Below are 13,954 nucleotides of genomic sequence, written 5' to 3'. Positions count from 1 at the left end.
TTGTTGTTGCCTAGTAAGTGGTAAGTATATTGTACAAAGTGAGTTGCAGTTCGCAATTTAGAAAATGCTTTTTTTTTTTCCCTTTTTTTGCTTTGCTGGGTATGAAAAGTAGTTTAAATTACTGATCCCTGGTGTAAGGGGTTTAGCTAAGAGTTCCTACCTCTTCTAGGTTGTCTGTTATACAGAGGGGAGTGTGATAACCCCTCCGAACCACTGGGTGGTCATGTTCTTTTTCAAGAATACTTAGAAGCAAAGGCGTCCGTCAATGTTGTCTGGCCTTTAACAGTTTTTGTCACTGGTGCAGTTACTTTTAGAAGCGAGCTGTGATGGTTTTGTTTGTGCCTTTGCATTATGCTCGTATTAGCCGCAGTGTACGGCACTATTCTTTTACACTGCTTACATATTGTCTTTGTCTTGTCTGTCACGGTTGCTGATAACTATTTCCACTGGATAACCAAAATGCTGCCACACAAAAGATTTAAAAGTGGTGGGGGCGTCTTCAATGAGGATATTTATAGACTCCGACGTCATTCCTGCTGCACTTGATATGCTACTCCTTCTTCTTCTTCTCAGTTTCTGGCAGACTAACGGTTGAAAGGATGCATTACTGCCCCCCACAGGTCACAAATAGAAAAAATAGAAAAAAGTAGCTCACAGTCTGAAAGGCCCTGGCTGTACCCGCGAAACAGCTTTTACCCATACAAGAAATATCGCCACAGTTTGTCACACCCCTACTTATGAGGTTATCTGGGGACCTGTCCCAGAATTAATCAATGAAAACGCCACAAAATTTGTGCCATATGGAGACGACCCAAACTAAATCGCTTGGTGGAGACAGTGCAAAAGTCAGAACTAAGGTGAGGAAAAGGGCACTAAGTTTGACAGTACATAGAATTAAAAGATGCAATGATGAATTAGTGATGTGGTTTCATTTAAGGATTTGAAGGTGACACATCTGGCTGTAGATTTTCACTTGATTTGTCCATAAATATGGTCAAACATTTGGTCTTTGATTTGTTATTTTACACTTCAAAAAGTAATATATTCCTCTTTTTGTGCCATGCTCTAAGTATGGCCACTCTGTGTTCACCCCAGTCCACCTGAGGATCTAAATCTGGATCCAAGTCTGAGGATACTAAAGGATAAATCTTCACAGACGAATAAAATACTTCATCAAAAACAGGAAAGCGTGGAAGTGGCTGAAGCTGATTAACGGTAAGTTTAGTGTTCAGATTCAGACGATGACTCTGCAGACACTAACAACTGGGGCGCCTCAGATTATCTGATGCAACCATTACAACCGATTTCATTGTTTGATATGGGCATCACTGGACGTGTGTGTGTTTGTGTGTGTGTGTGTGTGTGTGTGTGTGTGTGTGTGTGTGTGTGTGTGTGTGTGTGTGTGTGTGTGTGTGTGTGTGTGTGTGTGTGTTCGTGTGTGTGTGTGTGTTTACTGCTATCTCAGTGGAAAAATGATCTGGAAAGTTGGGGGAAACCCTCCTGACTTAGAGCATTTTGTCATTCTCCACACATTTTGGTTGCAGTTTGGGAGAATATCACTAAATTTTCAGTTTGTGTTTGAAACCATCATGTATTATCTCTTATTCTCAAAACAATGTACCATTTTCTGTTCATTCAACCTCTAACAATCTATAAATGTAATGATGAAAACTTATGAAAGCCTCTGTACATTTCAGGGGAGAAACCTTATTTCCTGGATGCATGAAGAAGTTTCTACATGGGTTTTACAAGAGGGCACATTCACCGTTCAGCCTTCAGAAAGGTAAAAAAATCCCTTGGCAGCATCGCTGCTGGATGAATGGGATTACTCATGAAGCCTCTGCTGTCTGAGTAAAAATGAAACTTAAAAACTCAGGCTTTGTTCCAGGACTGAACAGTTCCCTTTTTGAAAAGGTCAGACGTGTAAAGTCCAGAAATGCTTAGTGTGTCTCTTTCTGAAGCCAGAAACTTACTGACTGTAAGTTTACGTTTTATTACATTCAATAAGATTTTTGCCTCAAATATGCCTACAGTAAGATACTTAAAACCATGGTTCAGGAGCATGAGTTGCCATGTTTTTTGATAAAGTCTTAATCAGAAATCCCGTCCCTTTTTGATCATGATTGGATGGGGATGAAGAAGTGACCAGATCACAGTGGTATCTTAAAAGTTGAAAAGTTAACTTGAGAGTGCTGTGGGTGCGCCAAATACATAAATAAAAACACTCTTAAAGCTGAGGGGGTTTTTGCACATGGAAAAGCAGTTTTTCCCAGAAATCAGGCACTGACAGCACAAGAAAAAATACTGTTAGTGGAACCACGCCGCAAATGCCCCTGATGCCAAGAGTCCCTTACACATAGAAGAGGATTAGGGCTAGGGATGGGTACCGAATTAGGTACTTTTATAGGTACTGACTGAATTCTGTCAAAAGTACTGGGTACTGATTCACATAAAACCAAAAGGTACCATGTTTACCATGTTCACCTAAATGCATCATTGTGACTGTGAGGGACTGGAAGAGTAGGTGATTTTCCATGCTGGACTTGAACACAGCATTGCTTGGTTATATATTGAAGAATAAATATGTTAAATTGTAAACTTTTTATATTCTATCATCATGTAAATAGTTATTTTTTACCACATTGACACAAAAAAGTACAGAAAATTGGTACTGTGGAGTACTGGTTCCAATTGCCAGGTACCGGGCATCTGTACCGTATCGTTTCAAATGTGAAAGGTTCCCATTCCTAATTAGGGACACTGAAAAAAAAGAAAAAAAAATCCAAATTTTTTGGTTACTTTTAATTTAAAAAAAAAATCTGAATTTGGGGATTCCCAGATTTAGGAGATAATAGTCAGAATTCTGCCTTTTTTTAGATTTCCGACTTGAATCTCCAAACTCTGACCTAAATCAGACTGTTTTCGCAGAGTTCTGAAACCAAAGTCTGATTGCTAAGAAAAAAAAGTCAGAATTCTGACTTTAAAGATGCTATGAGGAGGATCTGTTTTGACTGCACTCCTTCGCCACCTTGTGGCCTGGAGTCTCAGCACACTGTCGTAAATTACTTTAAGTGAGACGCGTGTTTGTTTTGGAATTAAATGGAAATCGGATCAAGGCAAATTTTCTTTGTTCAAGGCATCTTTTTACCGGATACAACACGCCGAGGTAAGGGACTTTTCAGTACAGTTACGTAGCTCTACAGTTTGAAACGTAACAACAAGTAGTGCTATTAGCAGCCCAGTGCTCCAACAAATCGGTAGGCTAACATGACAACAAGTAAACACTGTCAGTTTGTATGTAGTTAAGTTACCATCCATATGTAGTGCTATCGGCAGCCAGGTGCTCTAAGACGTGTCTGTAATGTGTAACGTTTGTGAATCCTGGTTATGTCCTGCCAGACATCTACCAATCAGAGCTAACGTAACCTCACTCTTCATTTTATTGATAGACTCTCAAGTTTGAACAGACCACTGCAGAATAACTGCTGAATGTGGGTTGGAGTCAACATTAGCACAAAAAGTTTAGCTCTTTGAGCCTTTAGCTTGTGCTCTATCTCTCTCCTGTTTATCTTTCCTCTGCTCTTCTGTCCTTTTTCTGTCTAACAGTTTGGCTCCAGTGTCCACCATCACTACAAAATAAATCACAGAAATCGTTTCAGCAGAGAAAAACACAGATCTCTGTGTTTTATCTCTTCTCATTACTAAACTCCGTCAGCCGGCGTGGTGTTGTTATACAGACCGAGACGTGCTGTAGATCAATCCAGTGTTGGTCGACCCAAACTGGAAGCTAAGAAGTAGCAATTTAAAATAACCTGTAACCAGCAATATTGACTTTTTCAAGACCGCTTACAAACTCCTCACAACCCCTTTAATCTCAGGAGTCTGAGAGAAAAAAGTCAGAATTCTGACTTTTTGTTTCTTAGAAAAAAAGTTTTAAAAAATGGACATATTTGATTTTTGTTTGTTTTTCTTCCCTTACCCACTTCTGTACTTATGAGACAAGCTCATTTTTTAAATATGTTTCTTATTACTTGTGTGTATGTGTGTGAGAGTGATGCAACATGTGCTGTGATCTGGAAAACGAAACTTAAGGAAAGGGAGAACAGATCCTCCACCCTCCCCTTGTTTCCTTTCTCCCCCCTCCCTCCCACACACTAAGTATCCTGAATTAACGCCCACCTCCAACATCATGCAGATCCTTCCTCTGCTCCCACTCACTAACACATCACATCTTTCACATTCCTGTGGTCACAGAGCTCAGGTCGGATAATTTACCTCAATCAGTCTCTCAAACATGTGAGCCAGTGGCAGGAAGGAGATGAGGCAATCGTCCTGGTTGGGGAAAATGACTTTCTGCAGAAAAAAACAGAGGGTGACAATCAGGTGATCTTACAACAACTTATGGAGACATCATGAGGTTACAGACGGGGCAGTGGTTTTAGGGAAGTTTCACAGAATAACAAGGTGAAAGAAGAGATGAGTTAATGCCACTTACATCTGTGACTTTGAGGAAGCCTGAAAAATCTGCCACTACGTTCCCATGGGTCAGCATGACTCCTTTTGGGTTTCCTGTGCACACATAAAGACAACACACACATATAGATGTACAATAAGTTTCCACAAAGCAACAACCTACGACACCTGTATGAGAATCTTACCTGACCAAGAAAAAAAGGAAAAAACAGACATGGAAAGCCAAGGTGGACTTTTACCTGACTGTTCCTGGGATTTTAGTCTCATTCAGACTGATTTGTGTTGGTCTGGGGGAGTTTTTATTTGGTTTTGTGCTGCTTTAAGTGTGCAAGGAAGTTTGAACAAAACTTTTAGATGTGCAATCATCTGCAGAAGGGATTTTCTTAGACATATCATCTCTTATAATTTAATCCTGACAGAAATCCTCTGTGTGAAAACAGTTTCCAAGTTTCATTCAAGACGTCTATGTTTCTGAAAAGTACCCAGGGTGTTAAATATTTAACGTTTATCAAGCAGAGGAAGAGAAATGCCACCCAAAATCCCTAAACATGCAAGTTAACATGTTTCGTGTGATTCACCAGCCTCTGAAAGTTTCCATCACAATGTTTTTCTAAGTTTCTGTAATGCCTCTTGTGACCTTTTTACACACATACTATTGTGAAGCAATGACTCTTAAGTAAATTGTTCCTCTTTTCAGCCGTGTCATCTGACTCTCTCAGCAGTAAGCGATCTTTCCCTGGGTTCAGACTTGAATCGAGTGTTGCAACAGCGAAGGAGGAAATTCTCAGGAAATACTCAGCTATTTGTGGAGATTAACCCTGTGTTCAGGAAGGCTGCATGTTCCTCTACCCACCAGGAGGTGGCAGCGTTCCTGAGGGGGTTTGCTGGCTGTAAACTGACACCAACATGTCCTGAGTTGCCCTCGCTTTTGTTCCCCGTCCTGTAGGTGACAGGGGGCTGCTGCTGCTGCTGTGAGAGAAGAGTTTCCGATAAGCAGCTGGGCTTCCTCACTCACAGGGATGAGCTGGGCTCTTTGGCATCACAGGATAACCTTTGAATAGACTACTTCATGCTATGATCTCAGCTGATTCATCTCTTTTCTTCTTCATTTTTACTTTTTGTTTGTGCAAGCAAATTTTGAAGCCATAATTCTTGGATTGTTGTAAAACTTTCAGTTTGTTTATAAAACTCAACTTACAGACCAAAACAGGATCAAATCATGTCATTTTCATGCTTTTTTTTCTCTTCAAAACACTGTACTGATAATCAGTGTTAAAGTGATACTCCGGGATGGAACAAGTTGGGTCCTATCACAAGGTTTAGGGCAGAAATTACCCCTACAGCAGTGTTTTTGTGCAGCAGAAGCCCAGGGCGCTCGCACCATACACCCCCTCCCTGCTCCTCTGCTGGTTTCCTCTGCACTCAGACGGGGCCATTTTTTACTTGACCAAAAACACAAATAAATGGACTCCCACAGAAAAAATCTGATATCGGTCTGCATTCACACTTTATTTAGAGAATTTTCAGCGCGTTACTTTCACACCAAAACACGGCTAAATAAGGCTCTAGTTTTCATCGTGGCGTAAAACGGCGCTACCTCCGCTGCAGAGCCACAGCTGGCTACAAGGCGCTCGCCGCTTAGTGTATCAGTTCGCGCGCGGCGTGCCAGATATAAACAAACGCAGGTAGTCTGCCAGGACGAAGAGACACGATGAGAACTAGAGCCTTATTTAGCGGTGTTTTTGTGTGAAAGTAACGCGCTGAAAATTCTCTGAATAAAGCGTGAATGCAGACCCATATCAGATTTTTGCGGTGGGAGTCCGTTTATTTGTGTTTTTGGTCAAGTAAAATATGGCCCCGTCTGAGTGCAGAGGAAACCAGCAGAGGAGCAGGGAGGGGGTGTTTGGTGTGTGCGCTCTGGGCTTCTGCTGCACAAAATCACTGCTGTAGGGGTAATTTCTGCCCTAAACCTTGTGATAGGACCCAACTTGTTCCTTCTCGGAGTATCACTTTAAGGCCTTTGTACAGAGTCTTATTTTTTTGTCTGAAACTGATGCACGAAAAAAAAAAGATGATGTTATGTCAATCAGGTTTGCACACTGGATCTGAAACTTTTGTATGTCATTATTTTTTTCTCAACAGGTTTATGGAGGTAAAAATGTATGCTGAAGTGCCCACTTGGGGGCTAAAACATTGGCTGTCGTACCCTTTGGAGCCAAAACACACTACACTGCCCTCTTTGCTGGAAAAAACATGACAAACTGCCCTCATGGGGAGCAAAAGCATGCAGAACTTGGTGGCCTCTTGCTGAGAACGTGCTGTATGTGCCTTTTTGTCTTTTCACCCATGCCCTTCAAAATGTCTGTGCACGCCCCTGGAGTTAATGATAACAATAATGATAGATGGGACTCATGCAACACTTCTTTAGACACTCAGAGATTCCTGACATGGTGTTTAATGTGTCTTAAAGTTAATAATCACCTTGTATATGTAACATTTCAAACTCCTGGTTTAATATTAAGCAGTGATTTAATGCAATATAATCCTATGAGACTTGGAAAACGGCCCAAACCCCGCCTCAGACAGTGCCCACTGACCAACAAGATCATCATCTAGAAACTAAAAGTGCCAAAAGTCCCGGAGAGTGAAGCCAGCATTCAGTAAATATCTTGGACGTGTCCCACTGTGGGCGTTTCAGATCAGCAGGCTTGTGGGAAATAGGTTCATTTACAGAAAGTGTTTCATAATCCTCACGGCAGCTCTGAGAGAATACCTTCACTGCTTCGGCCTGGAAAGGAATCCTGTGTTATATGTTTATAGAGGATGAGGTGTGTCATCCTGTTAAACTCGTCAAACTAATGATGCAGCTAAATAATTATGAACAGCAGCTCTAAATTCAATGTCCTGACCACGAGTCAGTCCGTCTTTGAAATGCACTCAGAAAACCTTTGTTGACTCTGTTTTATAACCTGTGAATGAGTAAACAACAGGTAGAAAAATATTCTATTGTGAGTCACGTCACTTGTGGACTTGTTTGGTTTCGGGTCGGTGAACTTTGAGCATGAACAGTCCGTGCAGCAGTTTGGACTCATGTCAGGGAGGGAAACCCTGTAAGAGGTGGGGTTATCTGCTCACTATGTCTGGGCACACTGATCTGGAACAAGACCAGCTCTGCACTGAGCAGCCCCGCTTTCACACAGGAAGATTTAAAAATAGCAAAAAGAAGAAATATTTGGATGTAGATGTCACATTTTAACAAATCACACGGAACAGAAGTGAGGTTGTTTTGTCTTTTTCACTTTCTAGCATGATTTCCTTTTTATACTCACATTTTTTCACATCGTTATGATTCCTGCGTAATAACTGTTGGTACCTTTTTGCTATACTGTCATCAATATGTTGTCTTTTGAGTATTGTTGCCAGCTTCTGTTGTCAGTTCCTGTCTGTGCAGCTTATTTTTTGTGCTAGGTCGGAGGCCTGCAACCGTTACTTCTATAGGGGTCATTTTGCCTCAGCTCACCAAGATTAAAGTCATTCAGGATCCACAAACTGTACTTTATCTTCACAATAAAGACAAAAAAAGTGTATAAAATTCTTTACATAGTACAACTCTAGTGAATACTTATCTAAACAAGAAGTTATTCTGTGTATATAAAATTGTGTATGTGATGTCATAGTTTTTTATTTTAAAAAAAATTGCAAAAACAGTTGAAAAATTTGTAATGTCATTAATTTCAGAAATTTGAAAAACTTATAAACCTTCAGTAAGTTGCAAAATAAAAAAAGGGAATTCAAAAAAATTGCCAAAATTTACAAGAATTCCAGAAAAAATTGAAATGTCAAAAGTTTGCAAAAACAAATAATAAGAATTGAAAAAAAAAATGCTAAATATGCAAAAAAAAAATGCTAAATTTTTCAAGAAAAGGAATTTAAATTATTTCCAAAATTTCAAGAAATTGAAAAAGATTGAAATTTGCAATAAGTTCAAAACTTTCCAAAAATTTAAAAAACTTGCAAAAATGTCAGACATTTTAAAATTAAAAATTGCAATTTCAAAAAATAACTTAATATTCAAAAAAAATTCAAGAAAGGGAATTTATATTATTTATAAACTTTGCAGAAATTGAAAAAGATTGAAATTTGCAAAAATGTCAAACTTTGCAAAAATGTCAAACTTTGCAAAAATGCCAAAATTTGCAAAAATTTATAAAAAATTAAAAATTTTTAAAAGAATGAAATTCAAAAAAATTGCAATTTTTTTTTAAATGTTTGAAAAATGCCTGCAATTATGACTACCCTCTGTAAGAAAAAGAAAAATTATTTGTTTCAAAAATGTTTTTAAAAGCTACAAGAAGACACCGCAAAGGAGTTAAAGAGGATGAGGATTCAAAGCTGCAGGTTGCAGACCCTTGTTTTAGGTGAAGCTCTTGAGGCTAATTAGCTGTATTAAAGCTATATAAATAAAGTTTGGTTTAACTGAGAAGCATTAAAAATAATCTCATGTTATTTGCTCTCAATGTAGACTTCAATAACAGATGACAGAGTGTGATAGTGACACTTTTAGGACTTGATAGACAATAACTTCAGCTTGCAAGCTGTATTGCCCTTGTTCTCAGGTTTGCTCATTTCTCAGCATAAATTCTCAATGAAAGACATTTCATGTATAATTCTCAGTTTTTACCTGTGGTTCCGCTGGTGAAACAAACGATAGAGAGGTCGTCTGGTGCTGGCGGCTGCAGAAAAAAACAGTCATTGGTGAATTTATTCACAAATTTTATTCATCATTAATTCCCTCCCACTTCAAAATAACCCAAAGACGCTAATGCAGAGAAAAGCTTCAGACTGTTCATTCAACAGGTTTTTATTTCAAAGTCACCAGCAGTTGTAGTTTCTGCATGGTTCACATCAAAGTTGTCAAAAACTCTCTTGAACTCTGGAGAGCGAATTTCTCTGTGCTGATAAGAGGGATAATATTAGCTAAGCTGGCTGGCTCCCAATAGCTGGGGGAGGGCAGGGTGTTGTCAGTGTTTTGTGTTTTATCAATAAACACCAGAAAAATTAAAACGATGCCAAAAGATCTCATATTACAGATGCATGTTTTATTTGGGGCAGAGGAATGAATTGAAAAGCTTGCAGGAGCACCGTTCATTTGTTTACTTTACAATTTATTGTAAAAGAATAGGCTTTACATGAGTCAAGTCTCTTTGTGAAAACATCCAACACCCGAACCCTGAGGTTTAGTGTTATTTCTCTGGTCTATCTGCCCAATTGTGTCTTCAACATGCTTCAAGTCTTACCAAATTTTGTCCAAAGTTTATCCATGCATGAAATTTTATGTCTGCTGTGTTTTCATGTCAATACATGCTCCACAGCGCCCCCTAGTCACTGAAAAATTAATAGCTAGGGGGCCTACAGGCCTGAAATGTGTTGGTTGATAGCCATCTAAATTGATTAAATCTAAAAAACCACTGACTGTTCAACGGCCACAAACTTCACCCTGCCATGTGCTCTAAGCATCAGGCTAAGGTTAGCATGCTAGCAGCTAATAATGAAAAAGTTTGATATTCTCAATGTGCATCATTTTAGTAATGTACGTCTGCATGAAAACATATTTACATGAGGCTGATTGACTTTTACAGCATCACTTCTAGAACATTTTGCTAAAATTGTGAACCTTGAACATCTTCATTTACATACACTGGAAAAAAAATCCCGACTTACTATGGGTTTTCTGTGGTACTCTCTGCCCAGAGCCTGAAAGAAAAAACACAACAGACAAACATAGTCAGTGAGCTGACACCTGTGTTATATTTGGCTGTTTCCCATGACACACTCAATCTTGACCAGAGATTGTGAGATCTATCATCTAATCCCCAAAGGCTGTGTGAAAACTGATGTTTATTTGTTTATTTCTGCTGAATCTAGATTGTGCATAAGGCCTCTAGTTTCTTTGAAGTCACATGGTAAACCACGTGACCTGCATGTTTATCACACTGTCTCAGGTCAAATACCTCTGGAGGGCTGATCATCATAGAGTAATGACAGCTATGTACACACACAGCAGTCAGCTGTTTTCCTGTAACTGTGCAGACTTTCTGAGACTCACCTGCAGTGTTGGTGTAGCCTAGTGTTTGCTAAGTGTTTTCTATCTTTGAAATCAGTCAAAAGAATCTGTTTTTATCTCTATTATAAGAGACACAGCTGTGATCTTCTGGCCACACTTGTGTTTGTTATGAGTTGTTAATAGTTACAGGAATGAAAGGAGCACTGAAATTATCAGAACTACCCACTGCTTCCACAGAAACATGACAACACATGACACTCAAACTCGTCATGTTGTTCTTGGTGTTGCCTGTGTGGGATTTTGTGTTTGTGAAATGTCCCGGTTTCAAATGGTGTGCAGCCACCGAAAAGGGAAGATTGATATCTCACCTAACATGCCAAATAACCCACCTCTGTTTGATCATGTGCAGCTGATAAAATCTTGTTTTGACTGCCTGCTTGTTGAGTTTGAGCCTGTGTGTGAGTTCGGTTTTGTGACTGTAAGCTGGTTTGGCGCCGGTGCAGCTCCTACTGACAGTTAGAAACCATGGCTAACCATGAATACGTCTGGGAATGACCTTTGATGCCCACTTAGTAAAAAACAGACATCTTCAACATGTATATAAAAGTCTAGACAGTGAATAAGCCTTTTTAAGTCTGTGAATCTTAAGAAACAGATTTTCTGCAGTTCATTTTCAGCCTTGAAGAATGAAGCAGAAAAACTTTCTTTATTCCTCCTCCTTGTCAACTTATCTTGGATCATGTTGACATTCATTTTCAAGCTTTAGCAAACAGTCACCAGGGCTGAAGAAAAGTCCCCACATAATGAACAATGTGTGTGTAGTTGAGAAATATTTGAGTAAAAAGAATGGCAGGGAGCTGTTTTATTGGATCAGTCGAGCTATTTCAGGTCTTAACCCCTTTATTACCAAATTTTCCATTCATAATAAGAGCACACATTTCTTCATTTCTTACACCAACCTTGAGAGTATGTTTTCTGATTTTACATCTATTATTATTATTATTATTATTATTATTATTATTATTATTATTATTATTATGATTATAATTATTATAAATAAATATGATAATAAAATCTTAAAAATATTCACAAGGTTGGTCTAATTTATTATTATTATTACTATTATTACTATCATTATTATTATTATTATTATTATTATTATTATTATTATTATTATCATAAATATGATGATAAATATGAGGTTGGTCTAAATCATTATCATTATTGCTATGATTATTTGTATTATTATTATTGTAAATAATAATATTATTATAATAATTATTAATTATTATATATATATATATATAAATATATATATATAAAATAATTATTATTATAAATAAGATGATAAAATCTTAAAAATATTCACAAGATTGGTCTAATTTTTTATTATTATAATTACTATTATAATTATTATCATTGATAACAATAATAATAATTCTTTTTATAATTATAATTATGATAATCATATTTATAACAATATGATAAAATCATAAAGATATTCACAAGGTTGGTCAGAATTTTTGTAATAGAAAAAATAATAACAAATATTTTTGTATTATTATCATTATAATAATGATAAAAATGATAATAATAATAATAATAATAATAATAATAATAATAATAATAATAATAATAATCACCAGGTTGGTCAGATTTTTTATTTTTATTTTTATTATTACTTTTATAATTTTTTTTTCAAAAATAATAAAAAGATGATTAAAACACATTAAAATCATTATAGTAATTCGTTATGAATTTTTTCAAAAAAAAATATTTATTTAAAAAAAAATTACATATTTCATGTCAAAACTTAAACTAGCTGTGCAAACTCAGACCAACACTTTAAGAGATCCCATAGAGAATATTTGTGAACCATATCCTGAAAAAAGTTTTAACAATCTGAACTTAAATAATAAAAAAAAAAATCCCACCTTTTTCAATTTTCCATAAATCATAAAACTATTTTTTTTTTCCTTGATTTCAAAATATAATCAAATTATGTGTATACTTTTTCTTAATACAGTGTAAATTATAGGAGATGCTGCCGATGGCACTTGTCTCTTGGTAATTTTTCCTCCAGCATTTTTATCAAATGCAACATCTTTTTGAACAATGATTAGATGGAAAAGTTCCAATCAGTGCCAAAAAATGCGTCTAGAATATCCAAACAATAAACGTTTTGAGAAATTTTGTTTGACTGACACAAAAAACCCCATTTTTTTCAGAGTGATGGAGCTGACAGGGAGAGAAATGATCACCAGTATAAGCCAGACAAATACCACAACACTCAGTCTGACAACCACCACCAACTTTTTGATATTTGTTAAGCTGTAACCTAAGATTCACCATTTTATATTTATTAATTTACTTCAAATCAGCTCATTTTTGTGTCATACCTCGACTTCTTGCATGGCCTGAACATGGACGCCGCAGCTCTTGCTGAGCTCCACCAGGGCGGAGTCAAAGGCATCCATGAGGATGATTCTCCTCAGGCCGGGAGTCTCTTTCCGCTCCACGTTACCCAGAAGCACCTGAGCTTTCTCTACCTTGTCACAGATGACCGTGGAGATGTCCGCTGGAATGACACAAGCACACAAGAGCACACGCACCCTTGTGTGAGTATTAAGAGAATAAGAAAGAAAAAGTACAGAACAAAACAGAAAGAACCAGATATGGAGCAGGGAAATGTGATCAAATTGAGACACATGAGGATTTCAAACCAATGCAGTGTGTATCATGTTGAGTTTGTTCCGTGCTCCTTGCAGCCAGTGAGGGGAGCTCTTCTTCCTCTCAGTCAAATGCACCTGAGTATGCAATGCCTGGTTGGTGTTAATTCATTGTACATAACTTTCAGTGCATTGTGGGATACTTGAAGCCCACAATATGATGTGAAATAATTAAAACAGAAGATTCTTTTTAAAAATTTGGACACACAGAGGAAAATCTCCTACAAGCTTCAAAAGTTGATGACTTAAAATGAAAGATATGGACAGCCAAATACTGTTGTGTCTGTTAGCATAGCTGCCTGATAGCATTTGTAGTTTTTTGAGTGTATTATGTGAGCTTTTGTTCTTACCAGTGTTGATGATGAACCGTATTGCGTCTGGGCCCAGTGTGTCGTAGAGAGGAACCACCACCATGGAGTAGGTGTAGCAAGCTAGCTCTGAGATGATCCACTGAAATTACACAGATATCAGGGGTCAAAGGTCAGGGAGGGGGGGATTCATTGATCAATGAGAGGTCATACAGGAACTGAAACAGGGGTTACTTCATAAATCATTCATTTATCAATTTTGGTTTATGGTTGTCACTAATGAGCTATATATTTAAAACTGAGTTTTAGAGGGACTATTTGGAATCAGTAGAGATTTTCCAGGATAAAGACTCAGTTTCCCATGAACACTTTGAGACTCT

General features: G+C 37.5%; 1 protein-coding gene across 2 annotated transcripts in view; it reads right to left on the bottom strand.

Moving 5' to 3' along the window:
• The window catches only part of acsl6 (acyl-CoA synthetase long chain family member 6), a 66,006-nt gene that overhangs the window by 18,082 nt on the left and 33,970 nt on the right, over nt 1-13,954 (bottom strand). For both annotated transcript variants that reach the window (XM_074671895.1, XM_074671896.1), the window contains exons 6-11: nt 13,617-13,716; nt 12,937-13,115; nt 10,195-10,227; nt 9,155-9,206; nt 4,496-4,569; nt 4,276-4,353 (exon numbers count right to left, since the gene is read on the bottom strand). In XM_074671895.1, the coding sequence (XP_074527996.1) occupies nt 4,276-4,353; nt 4,496-4,569; nt 9,155-9,206; nt 10,195-10,227; nt 12,937-13,115; nt 13,617-13,716 (516 nt within the window). The remainder of the gene's footprint in view (nt 1-4,275; nt 4,354-4,495; nt 4,570-9,154; nt 9,207-10,194; nt 10,228-12,936; nt 13,116-13,616; nt 13,717-13,954) is intronic.

This window comes from Halichoeres trimaculatus, unplaced genomic scaffold, assembly GCF_033239565.1.
Source record: "Halichoeres trimaculatus isolate MK-OKI-2021-1 unplaced genomic scaffold, fHalTri1.1 fHalTri1_scaffold_6, whole genome shotgun sequence".
Taxonomy (NCBI): domain Eukaryota; kingdom Metazoa; phylum Chordata; class Actinopteri; order Labriformes; family Labridae; genus Halichoeres; species Halichoeres trimaculatus.
This window is presented reverse-complemented; position numbering and strand designations above follow the sequence as displayed.